We start from the raw sequence: 13462 nt of genomic DNA, 5'->3' as shown, positions 1-13462 counted from the left end.
AAGGAGTCGGAGCCGCCGCGCGAGCCCGGGAAGCGCGGGGAGGCGGTCCCCGGCTCCAGTGCGGGGCTGCAGGAGCCGGCAGGCCGCGAGGCCCCCGAGGCCGCCGCGCCGCGGGAGAGGCCGGTGCGGCTGAGCGCCCGCGAGTATTCCCGGCAGGTGCACGAGTGGCTGTGGCAGTCCTACTGCGGCTACCTCACCTGGCACAGCGGCCTGGCCGCCTTCCCCGCCTACTGCAGCCCCCAGCCGCCCCCGCCGAGCTACCCCTCGGGCAGTGGCGCCGCCGCCCCCCAGGCCGCGGCGCCGCCGCCCCTCCAGCTGGGCTATTACAACCCCTTCTACTTCCTGAGCGCCGCGGCCGCCGGGCCTGACCCTGGAGCGGCTACCGGCATCACCCCCGCTGCTCCGGTCGCGGGCCTGGGAGCCCGGGCTTCGCTCGGGCAGGGATCCGTCCGGGCAACCCCAGTGACCAGGGTGGGATCCGGCGCCGCTTCGCGAACCCCGAGCGAGACCGGGCGGCAGGCAGGTGAGAAGCGCCACGGAGGTGAGGTGGGGCGGAGCGAAGGGTTCTTAGGGGAGCTCGCGGGCGGGTAGAGCAGACACGCTTTCTACTTCTGTAACCGCTGCTGCTGCTCAGATTGGTATTTCTCTGCATTCTTCAGCTATCGTTTGCCCAGGCCTTAAATTCCCAAAGTGTGCAGCGAGGCTGTAAGCTTTTTCTTTTAGACCTGGCCCTTCGAACTGATTCCCTTACTCCTGGGACTAGTCGTCTCCGCGTGTAAGGAAATCTTTGCTCATCAGACTGTCCTCTTGATCTCCATGCTGTGGAGAGATCCAGAGCATCATTCTCAGATGGCAAACCCACTTAGACGGCTGGGGGAGGGGGGCGTGCCGGTAGTGCTGGGAATAACCCAGACGTGGATTTATTATGTATGATAGGATATATGATGATATATAATAGTATCTATAATATGTAATTGATACGATAATTATACATTACCTATATATTAGGAACAATGAAATCGACGGATATAAAAGACTTACATGAATGCAGGAGGAGTTATGAACCTTTGGGCCCTATCTGAATGTTCTTTGTATATTGTCTGTTTACTTCTGTATGGTAATTAGAATATTTTGTACTAGTTAAACTTTTTAGTTTATTAGTTGGACTTTTTGTTTACTTTGTTTAGCCACATATGAGACAAGAACTAGTTTTCCTGAATTTGATCCCATTCAGAACTTAAGATGTCAGATTGATAATCACTGGATTTATTACATAGAAAAGCAAGACAAACTAAGTGAAGAGGGGGTAAAATGAGGAACACAGGTATTTACTTTGTGCTAGTAATTGTCTCTACCTAACTTTGGTTTTTACTGAAAAACGTTTAATTTTGTGTCATAGGCTTGTGATTGCCAGGTTACGCTTTTGAGTCCCTAGGGAAATGTATTGAGTGCCTTAAATAATTTAATATCTGTGAAATCATTTTTTAAACCGTAAGGGGCTGAAAGCAAACTTTAAAGTGTTCAGTAAAGAGTGGAGTAGTGTTGTGTTTAAATAGCATGTACTATCGATGGAGTCAATACCAGCAATTGTTGCAAGGTTTTAACTTCTCTTTTTATTAGCAAGTTATAACTTGACTTTGTGTTCTCCATTTATTACCTAGCTTGGTTTCCAACGCCTATGGGAAATGAGTAGTTTTCCTAACTTTTTCTTTTTTTTTAAATTTACAGGCAGAGAGTATGTTATTCCATCCTTGGCCCACAGATTTATGGCAGAGATGGTGGATTTCTTTATTCTCTTCTTTATAAAAGCAACCATTGTCTTAAGCATTATGCACCTCAGTGGAATAAAGTAAGTTAACGCTATTTGCAGAAAGGTTTTAATGTCTACTGCATAGAGATCTTGTTTTCTGAAGTTCTGTTCCTGCCTGCAAATGACTGTATGGACAGTCAGTGTGCCAGTGTTACGATTTCTCCTATAGGGAGTTCCTATAAGACGCTCTGTCATTTTTTTTTTCTTGGTTTTAAGAAATAACTACAAAAAAGAGAAAAACAGTAAGCTCTGAAAGGTCTGTGGGAATCTCACCTATCAAAAGAGATAAACGCTTGACTTTTTTTGATTCATCCATTTTATTAGGCTAGGCATTCATTTCCCTCTTACTGTCCTGTTCAGAATAAAAACAAAAACAAAGAGCTTTGGGTAGATGAACTGTCGATAATCAATTAAACAGCATTTCCAAATGGGATTGCTTATTACTATGAGGCAAGTCCCAAGTGAACTGCAAAGTGAGCCATTTATTTGAATAATCCTCCTTTCATATTAATAATTATATAGCAGTTGTCACTTGCTAAGCCCTTTCTATATGCCAAGCACTGAGCTCACTTCATATGGATTCTTTAATCGTAACCACCAGTCTGAGATATAGAGGTTAATACTTTTTATAGATTGAAGTTTGGGTTTGCAAGAGGTTAAGCCCAGAATTTATAATTACAAAGGTAGTTAGGTGTCAGTGTCAATATACACACACTTTGGTGAAATTTCCATTTCACCAGGAACGCAAATGTTCCTGTGATTCCTCCCCGTCTTTGTCTTTCTCTCCCACCCCTGCACAGCCAACCAGGTACTAGCTCCTTTCTTTTCAGGCACCTGAATAGCCGTCAGCTCAGACCATTGCCCCTTTTACTGTTTCATCATCACTGCTTCTTCCTAGTCCAGTGATTGTTATCTCTCATCTGGATCATTGCAAAAGTCTTCTAACTGGTGTCTCAGTCTCCCATCTCCTGTTCTATCTCAATCCAGTCTCTTATGTAAAACCAAAAAAATCATAAATTCTGATTCTTCCCCTTTCCCACCTTAAAACTCTTCACTGATTTCTTACTGCCATCAGGATAAAATCTTGTCTTCATATCATTTAACAGATGCTTTTATTTCTTAATTGCTGTGACCCTCCACACTTAGTATTTGAGCCATGCCATACTGCTTACAGCTTCCATCACAGCCTCATTCCAAGGCTTTCTCTCTTGCCAGTCTCTCCCTCCTGAAATCCCCTTCTTAGTCTGGCTAACTTCTCTTCATCCACCAGATCTCAGCTCAAATGTCATTTCTGGGAAGCCTTCACTCCCTAAATTAAATGTACCTGGTGTGCGTTTCCCTACTATCCTGTAGTTCTCTATCATCACCCTCATCCCACATTACTATTACTTATTTGTTGTTGTGCTTTGTCTAGTAGGTTAGAGTCTCCAGCAGAGATCGGGTTGAATCCCTGGGGCTAGTACAGTGCCTGCTCACAGTAGTGCTGCTTATTTGTTGAACAAGCTAATGAATGTTTTGTGAAACTAAATGGGTGGAAACCTAAAGATTAGATTTGAATTTCAGTTAATGTTTGTGACTTACATTAATGGAAAAAATATCAATGCAATTGCTCTGGTAACTAATACTTTATAACCCGAAACTATTGTTTTGTGTAGGGATATCTCTAAGTTTGCTATGCATTATATAATAGAAGAAATAGATGAAGATACATCAATGGAAGACTTGCAGAAAATGATGATTGTGGCTCTTATATACAGATTGTTAGTTTGTTTTTATGAGGTAAGCTACTGACTCAGCAAATATTCACATTTAGCAATCTGATTTTAGATGATCAGCCCAACACAAAAAGTAATGGAAATTTATAATTCATGTTTTCCTCAAATGTCTGTTTTTAAATTTTTTCCAAATATTCTTTAACATAGTATTCTTCAAGTTTAGAAATAGAACTTTCTGAGTGGAGGCATTTTACAATTCCTTTGTAACATATTTCAGTCTTGTGGTCCAAAAATATACTTGTAAGTTGGTTGTGGAACTTGGAATGTATTTTTCCATAGAAACAACTTGCTTAAAAAAAAAAAAAAAAAGTGGGTCACAGAGAAATATCACAATAGATGACTTGTGGTATTCAGGGTCTAAGAGACCTGCAGAGAAGCCTTACGGCATTAATCTCTGAGTATTCTGTGAGATTCTTTCAACTTGAAAATTTTAAAATACGAATAACATGGCAAAAAAACTTATGTTTAAAATTGGTAGAGTTGAGCTAGTACATTAGTTTTAAACTCTCCTTCTTTTCTTAGATAATTTGCATTTGGGGAGCAGGTGGAGCTACCCCGGGGAAGTTCCTGCTCGGCCTTCGAGTGGTGACGTGCGACACATCAGTGCTCATTGCTCCAAGTCGGGTTTTAGTGATTCCTTCCTCAAATGTTAGCATTACCACGTAAGTTCTTTTCTTGGCTTAATTTACTGCGTACTTTTGAAAATAATAAATTTTAAGTGTAGAATTCAATGTTATTCATAAGTTATACCATTTGATATAGTATTTTTAGGATGTTGGTATTTTTTTCTTCATGGCATGTAATAGACTTACCTTTGTTAAGTTTAAAACTGAAGAATCTGAGTATTTCAACTGTGTAATTGTAGACCTCTCTTCAGTATACAGTTTCATGGAATAAAAGTCATGGTGAGAGGGTTTGGGTGGTGGTGCCGTCTGTGTCAGTGCTCCATACCCAGTTCAATTATTCTCTAAATCGGTGGTTATCGGGCCAGTTACTAATCTGCCTTGAGCCTCCAGCTTCCGTTTGGTAATAATACGTGTCGTCATCCCACGTTGAATGGGCTGTGAGAGTTCGGACAGCTGCGCATGCACCCAGCTCCGGCTCTTAAGGGATACGCTAGGCTTGTCACGCTGGCAGGACTCAGGGCTAGCTTTTGGTGTCTGGCTCTGTGGGGAGGTGCAAATAATGATAATGGGAGTTGTAGAGACTTAAGTAGGTGGCAGTCAGTTGAGCAAAACAAGATACTGGCTGGAATTGCTGCCAGAATGATACAGAGCGGGATTGTTATATAAAGAAATATGAGAGATTCTGGAAACCTGGATTTTGCGGATATCCTCAGATTTCCTTACAGTTTTGTAATTATAATCCTGGTTGCTATTTTTAATGAGAGTCAATAATGGCTGTTTTTTGAGGACCTCTTCTATAACAGGCCTTGTTTAAAAGAATACTTATTAACTAATAAGATAGGTACCATCGGTACCATTATCCCCTTTTTACAGATTTGGAGCACGAGTGAGTGGTTGAAACTGGATCAGAAACCAACTAGTCTGCATTCAGGGCTACACTCAGCCACAGTGCTTTTTCTAGAGCCTTTTCGTGTACGGAGAGGCAGAAATCTAACACTGGTAGGATAATTCTCCGTTCTGAGCTGTGGTTGGAAGCTTTTTAAAGCTTGCTTTAATCACAGCATCCCACAAAGAAAGAATACACACTAATTTAAACTGTTAGAGCCTCACAGAAAGTAGAAAAGGGGACTGCAGTAAGCATATTAGTGTAGAAGGTACAAAACACACCAGCGACTATACGTTTGTATAGTGTACCATTTGTATACTTACATTATACTTATACTATAGTATACTTATTTGTAAGTATACTTTACTTACAAAAGGTAAGAAAAGGGAACAGTTATTCTTCTAGCAAAATATCCGAGAAAATACTGTAAACCTTTATTCACATTCTAAGAAATACTCATTAGTGCTTTTCATGTGGAAGTTCTGAGGTCTTACTCTTATGTTGATGATGTCTTTAGAACAAGCCCCGGTAGTTTGATCAGAATATAACGCTAACTGAAAGTAACTCAGATACCGAAGGTAAAAACTCTCAATACTTTTTGTATGTTTTAAATATATACTTTGAACTTGGTGGTAGGATAGTATTAATCTCTAAGTGGTTGGTATATAATTTATCTGGTATTTTTTGCCTTAATTTTTTAGGTCTACTATACGAGCTTTGATCAAGAATTTTTCTATTGCTTCTTTTTTCCCTGCTTTCATCACACTGCTGTTTTTTCAGCATAATCGAACAGCCTATGACATTGTAGCAGGAACCATTGTGGTAAAGAGAAATGGGGTCAGATGATGCCCCCAAAAGCCCTGAATTCCATACTCTCTGGAATAATGACAAGACTAAATTATGTATCAAGGCCATCACTATCCCTGGGTTACACTAATTGATGATTTAGAAATTAAAGCAGTTGCTCCAGTGTGATGCAGGTGACTATTCTGAAAGTATTGATTTTACTTGAATGCCAAAGAACTTTCCAGAAGAAAAACCTGTTAAATTCAAGTGTTAAAAATTTTTAGATGGAAAAGAAGGAAAGTGGTTTTATAATCAACAACGGACAAGATAGACTTTTCTAAGATCTAAGGCTTTAGAATTTGCTGAAACCATTTTCAGCTGTGAAATCTCCAGATGAAACTTTAAAAAATTTTATTTTGGTTTATCCCAAAATGATGGAAAAAGTCCAGTCGTGTTTTGTAAACACATTAACTCATCTTTTAGTTAACACTTCTTGGGGAAATTATTTTTGCTTTTGGGGAGAGGGAGTGGGGAAACAAATTTGGGAATCCACTTGTCTCCCATGCTAGGAGGAAGTGAGTTAGCTGCAAGAGAAAGAGGCAGACGGGGCAGGCCTAGCAGCAGTTCCCTCACCTGAAGTTTCCAAATCCGATACTGCAGTGTATCATGGAAATGATGTCACTTTACAAGTATTGTTACCGTTTGAACATGTATTTGGGGGCAAGTTTTGCATGATGATGAAAAAGTATTAAGTCCTATTGCTATATTATCATTGATCATTTTTAAACAAAAGGTAAGTTAGTGATTGCTGTTCAACGGGGGGCGGGGGGAGGGACCTAAATTTTCACCATAAATTTAAGTTGAAATTCATGTGCAAGAGTTTTTAGTGCCCTCAATCAAACTCTAAGTATGTGGGGGAAAGGACTTCATTGAACTGTTGCATATTTACTGTAGAACAAGATTCCCAGTACGTGTGCAGCATGAAGACAGTGTTAGTGCTGTGCAGTGTCCGGAATGCACCTTGTTTCTGACCAGGTCGTCACATACTAGCCAGTGTCCTTTTACATTTTATATACGTCTATGACTTTTGAAACATCAGGGGGTTAAACAATCTTAGTATTTCATGATAAAATACTAGTAGCCTGTGAAATATTAGCAGTTTTCCCATTATGAACTGTTCTCTCTAAAACAAGGACAAGTACCATTTCCAGACATTTTTCTAAGTTTTTTGGGCCAAAAGCTTATTTTGGGCCTGCCAGGGATGATGTTTTGAGGGAATTGTTAAGTAAAATAACACATTATGTATTGCCATTTTAATTTATTCTTCTACTGAAGCAAAGCTTAATGTTTTAAATGTGTGTGCATGCTTCTGTTAAATGGCCCAGCTAATAGTGCTGAGATATACCTGAAGGGTTTGATTTCTTAGGCATTTTTTCCAACATTGTTTTCCCAAAAACACTAAACTGTCTTGGACACTTCATAATTAGATTGCTTAAAAGATCAATCTGGACTTGATTTTTGGTCTTAAATAGCAAATGCAAGACATGTCTATTATCACTATCAGTTTTTAAAGTGGGTTTTTCTTTGACTTTAAAACTGAAAATATTCACATTTGATGTCTATAGAAACCTTAAGTGTCTTTATTAATACCTTTTTATTGTAAAATTTCATAAACCATGTTCTTTAAAATAATTTTATATTAAATCCAACATCACAGATGTTAAGTGTGTCACAGTACTCACCAGATCATTCACTTGAAGCCCCGGGAAGATACTCAGCCCTTCACGGTGGACAAACCCATCAGGAAATGTTGCACAAACTTACCACTCAGTGCTTGCACGTGAGCATCAGTGGACACACTATTTTTGCCACCGATGGGGAATTCAAGTTGCAGTGTCCAGCCGCGTAGCTCTGGAGTGTATCTTTAATGTAGAATTTCCTCTCAGATAATTGAAAGGTTCACCATCGAGGCTATTTTTATTTAGATAGCCAAACAAAAGCAAATAAGTAGCCCAGTTTAATTTCTTAAACTGTCAGACATTTGCTGTATGGGAGTTACTCAGAATCGTATCTGTATGTAGGTTCATTTCGATCCATCTTAGGGTCCAAGTTATAGAGCCCTATAAAATAAATAGAAGTATTATTACTACTTTGCCTTTACAACAAAATGCAAGTGTGTTTGTATTTTGAATTCGGCACTTAGGAAAAGAGATTTTGATTCCCAAATCACTGAGGGGAAAATGACAAAACAATGGGGAAGAAGGAAGAGTCATGTTTTTTTCTCTTAGGGTTGTTAGGGGTGGAGCCTCCGTCTTTCCAAAAAACTTTTCTATTTAGTATATTTCATTTATAGAAATGGTGATTTTCTGTGTCAGAGTATAATTCGCATGCTGAAGCTCTAGCCTAAAAAGGCAAAGAGAAAGTTGTTTTCATAGTACAAACATTATTCATCACTTCTACAAGATAAGTAATAAGGAAACAAAAATTAGAAGTCAAGCCGAGTAAGAACACTGTTGCAGTGAATGTACCACCGAACAGGCAGTTAGCGTGGGCATCCAGAAAATCTTGGTACCCAGGACTGCAAGCGGCTGGCTCGAGCGGCTGCTGCACCTGGAGAAAAGCCTGATATACTACCGTTCGTGCCGGGCTTAGGAAAGTAAACGGGAGGAAGGCAAGCCTTAATTTTGACTAAGCTGTGACCATAAAACTAAAGCCGACACATTTCTGGATAGTAACCGTTTCACAGTATTGCCCAACGGCTGCTTGTGTCGCACTGGTTCAGAAGTCACTCGTTCCCACCTAAATACTTACCTTCCAGTTTTACCCAGGTATTTAGGATTGGAAAAAAATATATTTGAGGGCCCTTTATCTAAATTATAACACTGTCTTTAGTGTTTATTGCTTCAAATGACAAATGTTGTTTTAACTCTGCTTTAAAAGGACTTGTTCCCTTAAGTGACTTACGTGGGTGTCTTACTTATGCATCAGTATTTCCAGCGAAAGGAAAGGAGTTGAAACCACCTGCTACTTGGGAGTAGTGGGCTTTTTCAGAGAGACATGGGGTCCTATAAATATTTTCATTCCACACTTAGCCCTATTAAAACAGGCTGTTTCTTTTGAAGAATATGCCCAAATAATAGCAGTATTCCTAAAATCTGACAAGTACCATTTCAGTTACTTGCCATTCCCTATCCCCTATACCAAAGGCCAAAATCTTGACAATATGTGCTTGCCTGGGTAAAGTTCCTCATTCCAAACTATGTATGTATATATCCTCGCAGTTCAGTAGGGCTTGACCCACAAACAGTATCTGATGGCCTGCCTATAAATAAAATTCAGCATTCTATTTTTAATAATTTGTATGCCACCAATTTGTATTCTTTGTCTCAATAAATACTTGATCACCAATGCTTTTGGTTTTTGACTGTTAATTTGAAATTTGCTCTAGAATCTCCTGCTTAAGGGAACCCTTGCTTCCAAATACAATTTTCTAGCATTCCCTGCCTTTAGGAGAGTGGCAGTCAACCAAAGTGCTTTCAGAAATAGAGGTCTGCCCCCACCAAAAAAGTCTACCTTTTGGGGTATATTCTTTAAGCAAGTCACTCAGAAGTTACCCATAGATGACTATGCTTAATGTTAAACTAAGCCTGTCTTTAAAGTGGTTAACCATCCCAACTATTATGCAAGATACTAAGGACCCATGTTACACATGGGAAACCAGAAGTTCAAAGTCTCATAACTGGTAAGTGACTGAGCTGGCAATTTAAACCTAGTTCTGATCCTACAAGCATTTCCTGTTCTAACACATCTAGAGGAGGAGGACAGGATACGAAACAGGTTCCTCAAGAAGAATGCAGATAGTAAACTTAAAAGAAGCTAAACGATGGCCTAGTCTGAGTCCTACAATGTGCTGTTCTGAGCCCAGGCGCAAACTACACATTTCTTGAACTATGAACTACAGTGGACTTTTAAGGTAAGCTTGTAAGAGTTGCCCCATAATATTAGTAAATTCAGTTGGCGTGTGTTGCTAGACCCAATACACTCATTTTCTCAATTTTACTAACCTGACATACCAAATGTCAGTTCCATTAAACACACAGGCTAACCTCTGTAAAATTTTCATTGAGTTTCAAACTTTAAATCAGGCCCAGGAAACCAATGAAGTCATGGAGAGGAAAAGGACGGCATAGGAAGTAGTAATTCTGTAACCACATATGGTGACCACACTTAGGGTGGTGAGCACTGAGTAATGTACAGAATTGTTGAATCACATTGTACACCTGAAACTATTATAACAAGGTAGGTCATCAATACTTGAATAAAAAGACTTCTAAAATTAGGATTTTATTATTCGAAATTAAAGTGTTAAACTAATTCACAGCCTGGTTACAAACTGTTAAAATTAGTCCAGAACTTTAATTTCAAATAATAAAATCCTAATTACATGAACAATTTCAGGAGAGAATTTCTAGCAAGTATTAATAAGCAGCTAGCTTGGGGACATTTTTCAATTGTCTATACTTTTTAATACCCAAGTCATAAATTACTCAAAACAGCCTAGCACCTAAAGTGGCATCCTCATGCCTGGACCTCAGGCATTCAGTCTTCCAGTGTGAGAAGTGGGCTTTTTTTCTGTGATACTTCCCCTTCTTCCACAAACTGCCCTCAATTTTCACTTGTATAGGGAACGCATAAGCTAGGCGTGCCCGAGACCGCTATTACAGCCACAGAGAGTGGTTGAGAAGTACGTCTGCGGCCAGAGCCAGTCCGGGAAGGAGATCCCCCTGCCGGGCCAGAGCCAGTCCGGGAAGGAGATCCCCCTGCCGGGCCCGAGCAGGGAGGGACAGGGTTGTGCTTGGAGCTGCGCTTATCAGTGTCGCTCATCAGTGTCGTCTAGAGCCACCATGGGCAGCATGGGAATGACAGCAGTGGAGATGGAAAATGCAAGTCCCAAGTCCTGAATACAGCTCTGTAACTACAGCTCTGATGCCAGATTTCATTTTTAAGCCACCTTAAGTATGATTTTCAGGCACTTGTTTTAAAGAGTACTAAATAAATATTTCTAGCACATTTCTTATGAAAATCTTTCCCAGAGTAGAAAGCCTAATATTCCGATTCATGTGGGCCCAGAGAATGGCTAATAATGAAGGACCCTGCCATTTAGTTAGGCATTAACATCTCAGCATCAAAACCAGGTTTCCAGTATTCTTAATCATTTGCCCCCAAACAGGCCTGTGTCAGATGTGTATTATTAATAAAGTGAGAATTATAAAACATGTCTCCCCAAACCACCATCTGATAATGGCCTAAGATGTTTTCAATGCGCAAAATTATCTTTTCAAAATTGGAAACACATACAAAAAAGCTCATAAACATTTTAAAAGTTCTGAATTTGGACATCAACCAGAAGTTCAGCAAAATAAAGTCCACACAAAATAACTGTGTGCTCAAATTAAGTATATAATTAGCAAATGCTGTCCCAACAGGTCTTTTATGGATCACAGAAGAGATCTAATTAGAAGAAAAAAAAATTGGTAAAATAATCCAAAAGAATCGCATACAAAAGGAACTGTAGGCTGCTTTGGGCATGTGTCTCCAAGACTCCATCAATAAACACTGTCTAGTCGCCTCTCAAGGAAGATACAGATACAAGCAGAAACGGTTACGTGTGTTTATTTTCAACTTTTAAAAAGGTATGTCAATTTATACGCAAAGTAGGCGTGATTCCTAGCACCAGACAAAAAGCAGGGTACCTTCTATATGTTTTACGTTCAGACACTTCCCCCTTCACTTAGGAGTTTGTCCAAATCACTTAAATGTATTCTTTGGAATTTCTCTGACCATGGCGAACCTTTACAAAAAAGGTTCCCTTCCATTAACACTTGGCACCTTCATTATAAGTTAACACTAGAACAAAAAATATTTCATAATTTTTTATTGATGGCATTTATCCCATGGTTTAACATGTTAATTATACTGTAATAAACATGGCTTTAATATTAAACTTTTCCTTATTATCCAAAGTCACCACAGTCCATTTCAGTAAATATAAAAATATATGCTTAATACTTTGTACAATACTGGTTTTTGGTCCAAACAAAACTGGATCAGAAAAGCCAATAAATTCACTTTAAGAATCCCCAATTTTTTTTAAAGATTTCCAAATGGATTTAGGCAACTTTGAATAATGGGATTTACATAATAAAATCTGAGACAAGACTAAACAAAGAACAAACAAATTTTCTAACACAAAATTAAAATTTCAAGTTCACAGATTTATGTTATGCCAAAAAAGTACAGAAACAAAATTGTATTTACACAAGTTTCATAATAAAATAATGAAAAAGGCAAGACAGGTGATAGGAGAATGAAAATATAGAAATAGCATATAATTATTAAATGGAGAACGCACTAGATCTAATAAGTCCTTAGCATGGACCATTCTTTAATCAGGCTTCCTCTATCAGAAAATTTTAGTGCACAATACACCCAACTCACTCACTTCACACATACACCAGCACAAATTCAGCATAGAAATCATTCACTTCCACATTCTCTAATCTATACAGACTTCCTCCGATATAATTACAATTTCAACGCGTTCCATAAACGCATTTCAACGCACAGAGTGGTGCAGACACAGAGGTTCTTCTATACAAAGCCGTCTGCTGAGCGGGCTCTGTCCCTGGGTTCAGCCAGCCTACGCCAAATCAGGGAATAATGTGCTGGATCCTATTTTTGCTGAAGAATCAGTCACCAATCTAGCTATTATTTTTTTTCTTTTTTAAAGGGAGTGGGAGAGGTGAGGGCAGGGCTTCTGTAAAGAAAAAGGAGGAAAGTCCCCAACTTAAGGAAGTCCTTAGGCAGATCTGACTTCAGGAACCCCACGCACAGTACGGTCCAGAATCTGAGAAGGAGGGCACCTGCCGTCGCGCACGTGTGGGGTGTGACGCACCGCACCTTTATTTCCTGCGCCGAACAGCAGTCTTGATCTTGCGACCAGACACTGAAGTTCCAGAAGAGGAGAACACATTTTTCCCGTTTGACCTGTGAAAGAGAAAGACTGCATCATGTGACAAGAGGCTCAGGGGCGATTTCAGAATCATCACCATCCTACACGCGACCAGCGACCCAAGGGGGAGGCACTCGTGAACACACTTTCCATCCTCCTGCGCACACACTCGCGCACACGCACGCCTGTGGCGGCACCAGGGCTACAATCCCGCAGAACTGCCAGGCGGTCGGCCAATGCTGGAGCACACGCGCGACCTCCCTCAGTTACGCCGCACACCTGGGCGCTCTTACACACTCGGGCACGCGCACGCCCCCGCCCCATTCGAGCTCGTCTCAACAAGCTGCCTTACCCCACTGTAAACGCCGCTGAAGGCTGGTTGAACGGGAAGCCCCCGGAGCCGGAAGGCTGGGCTGAGGCCGCAGGGGTGCTAGGGTTCGCACTGAACGTGAACACTCCTGACGGATTGTTGTTCGTGAAGTTGAAATTGGTGGTGCTGCTGCTGCCGCCGAACTGGAAAACTGAACCTGTGACAGAGCAGAACAACTTCAGCAAGGTCAAAATGAT

The 13462-nt window shown here is 40.4% G+C and overlaps 2 protein-coding genes across 6 annotated transcripts in view; one reads left to right on the top strand and one right to left on the bottom strand.

The window, feature by feature from the left end:
• Nucleotides 1-9291, top strand: part of FAM8A1 (family with sequence similarity 8 member A1) — a 9495-nt gene extending 204 nt beyond the window's left edge. The window contains exons 1-5 of the mRNA XM_011234467.3: nucleotides 1-523; nucleotides 1729-1849; nucleotides 3466-3589; nucleotides 4108-4247; nucleotides 5799-9291. The exon at nucleotides 1-523 is cut by the window's left edge and continues 204 nt beyond it. Coding sequence (XP_011232769.2) covers nucleotides 1-523; nucleotides 1729-1849; nucleotides 3466-3589; nucleotides 4108-4247; nucleotides 5799-5943 — 1053 coding nt within the window. The 3' untranslated portion in view covers nucleotides 5944-9291. The remainder of the gene's footprint in view (nucleotides 524-1728; nucleotides 1850-3465; nucleotides 3590-4107; nucleotides 4248-5798) is intronic.
• The window catches only part of NUP153 (nucleoporin 153), a 76963-nt gene continuing 71141 nt past the window's right edge, over nucleotides 7641-13462 (bottom strand). For 4 of the 5 annotated variants that reach the window (XM_034660280.1, XM_002926986.4, XM_011234465.3 and 1 more), the window contains exons 21-22: nucleotides 13248-13422; nucleotides 11804-12930 (exon numbers count right to left, since the gene is read on the bottom strand). In XM_034660280.1, the coding sequence (XP_034516171.1) occupies nucleotides 12846-12930; nucleotides 13248-13422 (260 nt within the window). In that variant the 3' untranslated portion in view covers nucleotides 11804-12845. Of the gene's footprint in view, nucleotides 8004-11803; nucleotides 12931-13247; nucleotides 13423-13462 lie in introns of those variants that run through there. The other variant, XM_019807727.2, reaches the window with a different exon arrangement.

Source organism: Ailuropoda melanoleuca, chromosome 5 (assembly GCF_002007445.2).
Source record: "Ailuropoda melanoleuca isolate Jingjing chromosome 5, ASM200744v2, whole genome shotgun sequence".
Lineage (NCBI taxonomy): Eukaryota > Metazoa > Chordata > Mammalia > Carnivora > Ursidae > Ailuropoda > Ailuropoda melanoleuca.
The sequence above is the reverse complement of the archived record's forward strand: the minus strand, read 5'-3'. Positions and strand labels throughout refer to the sequence as shown.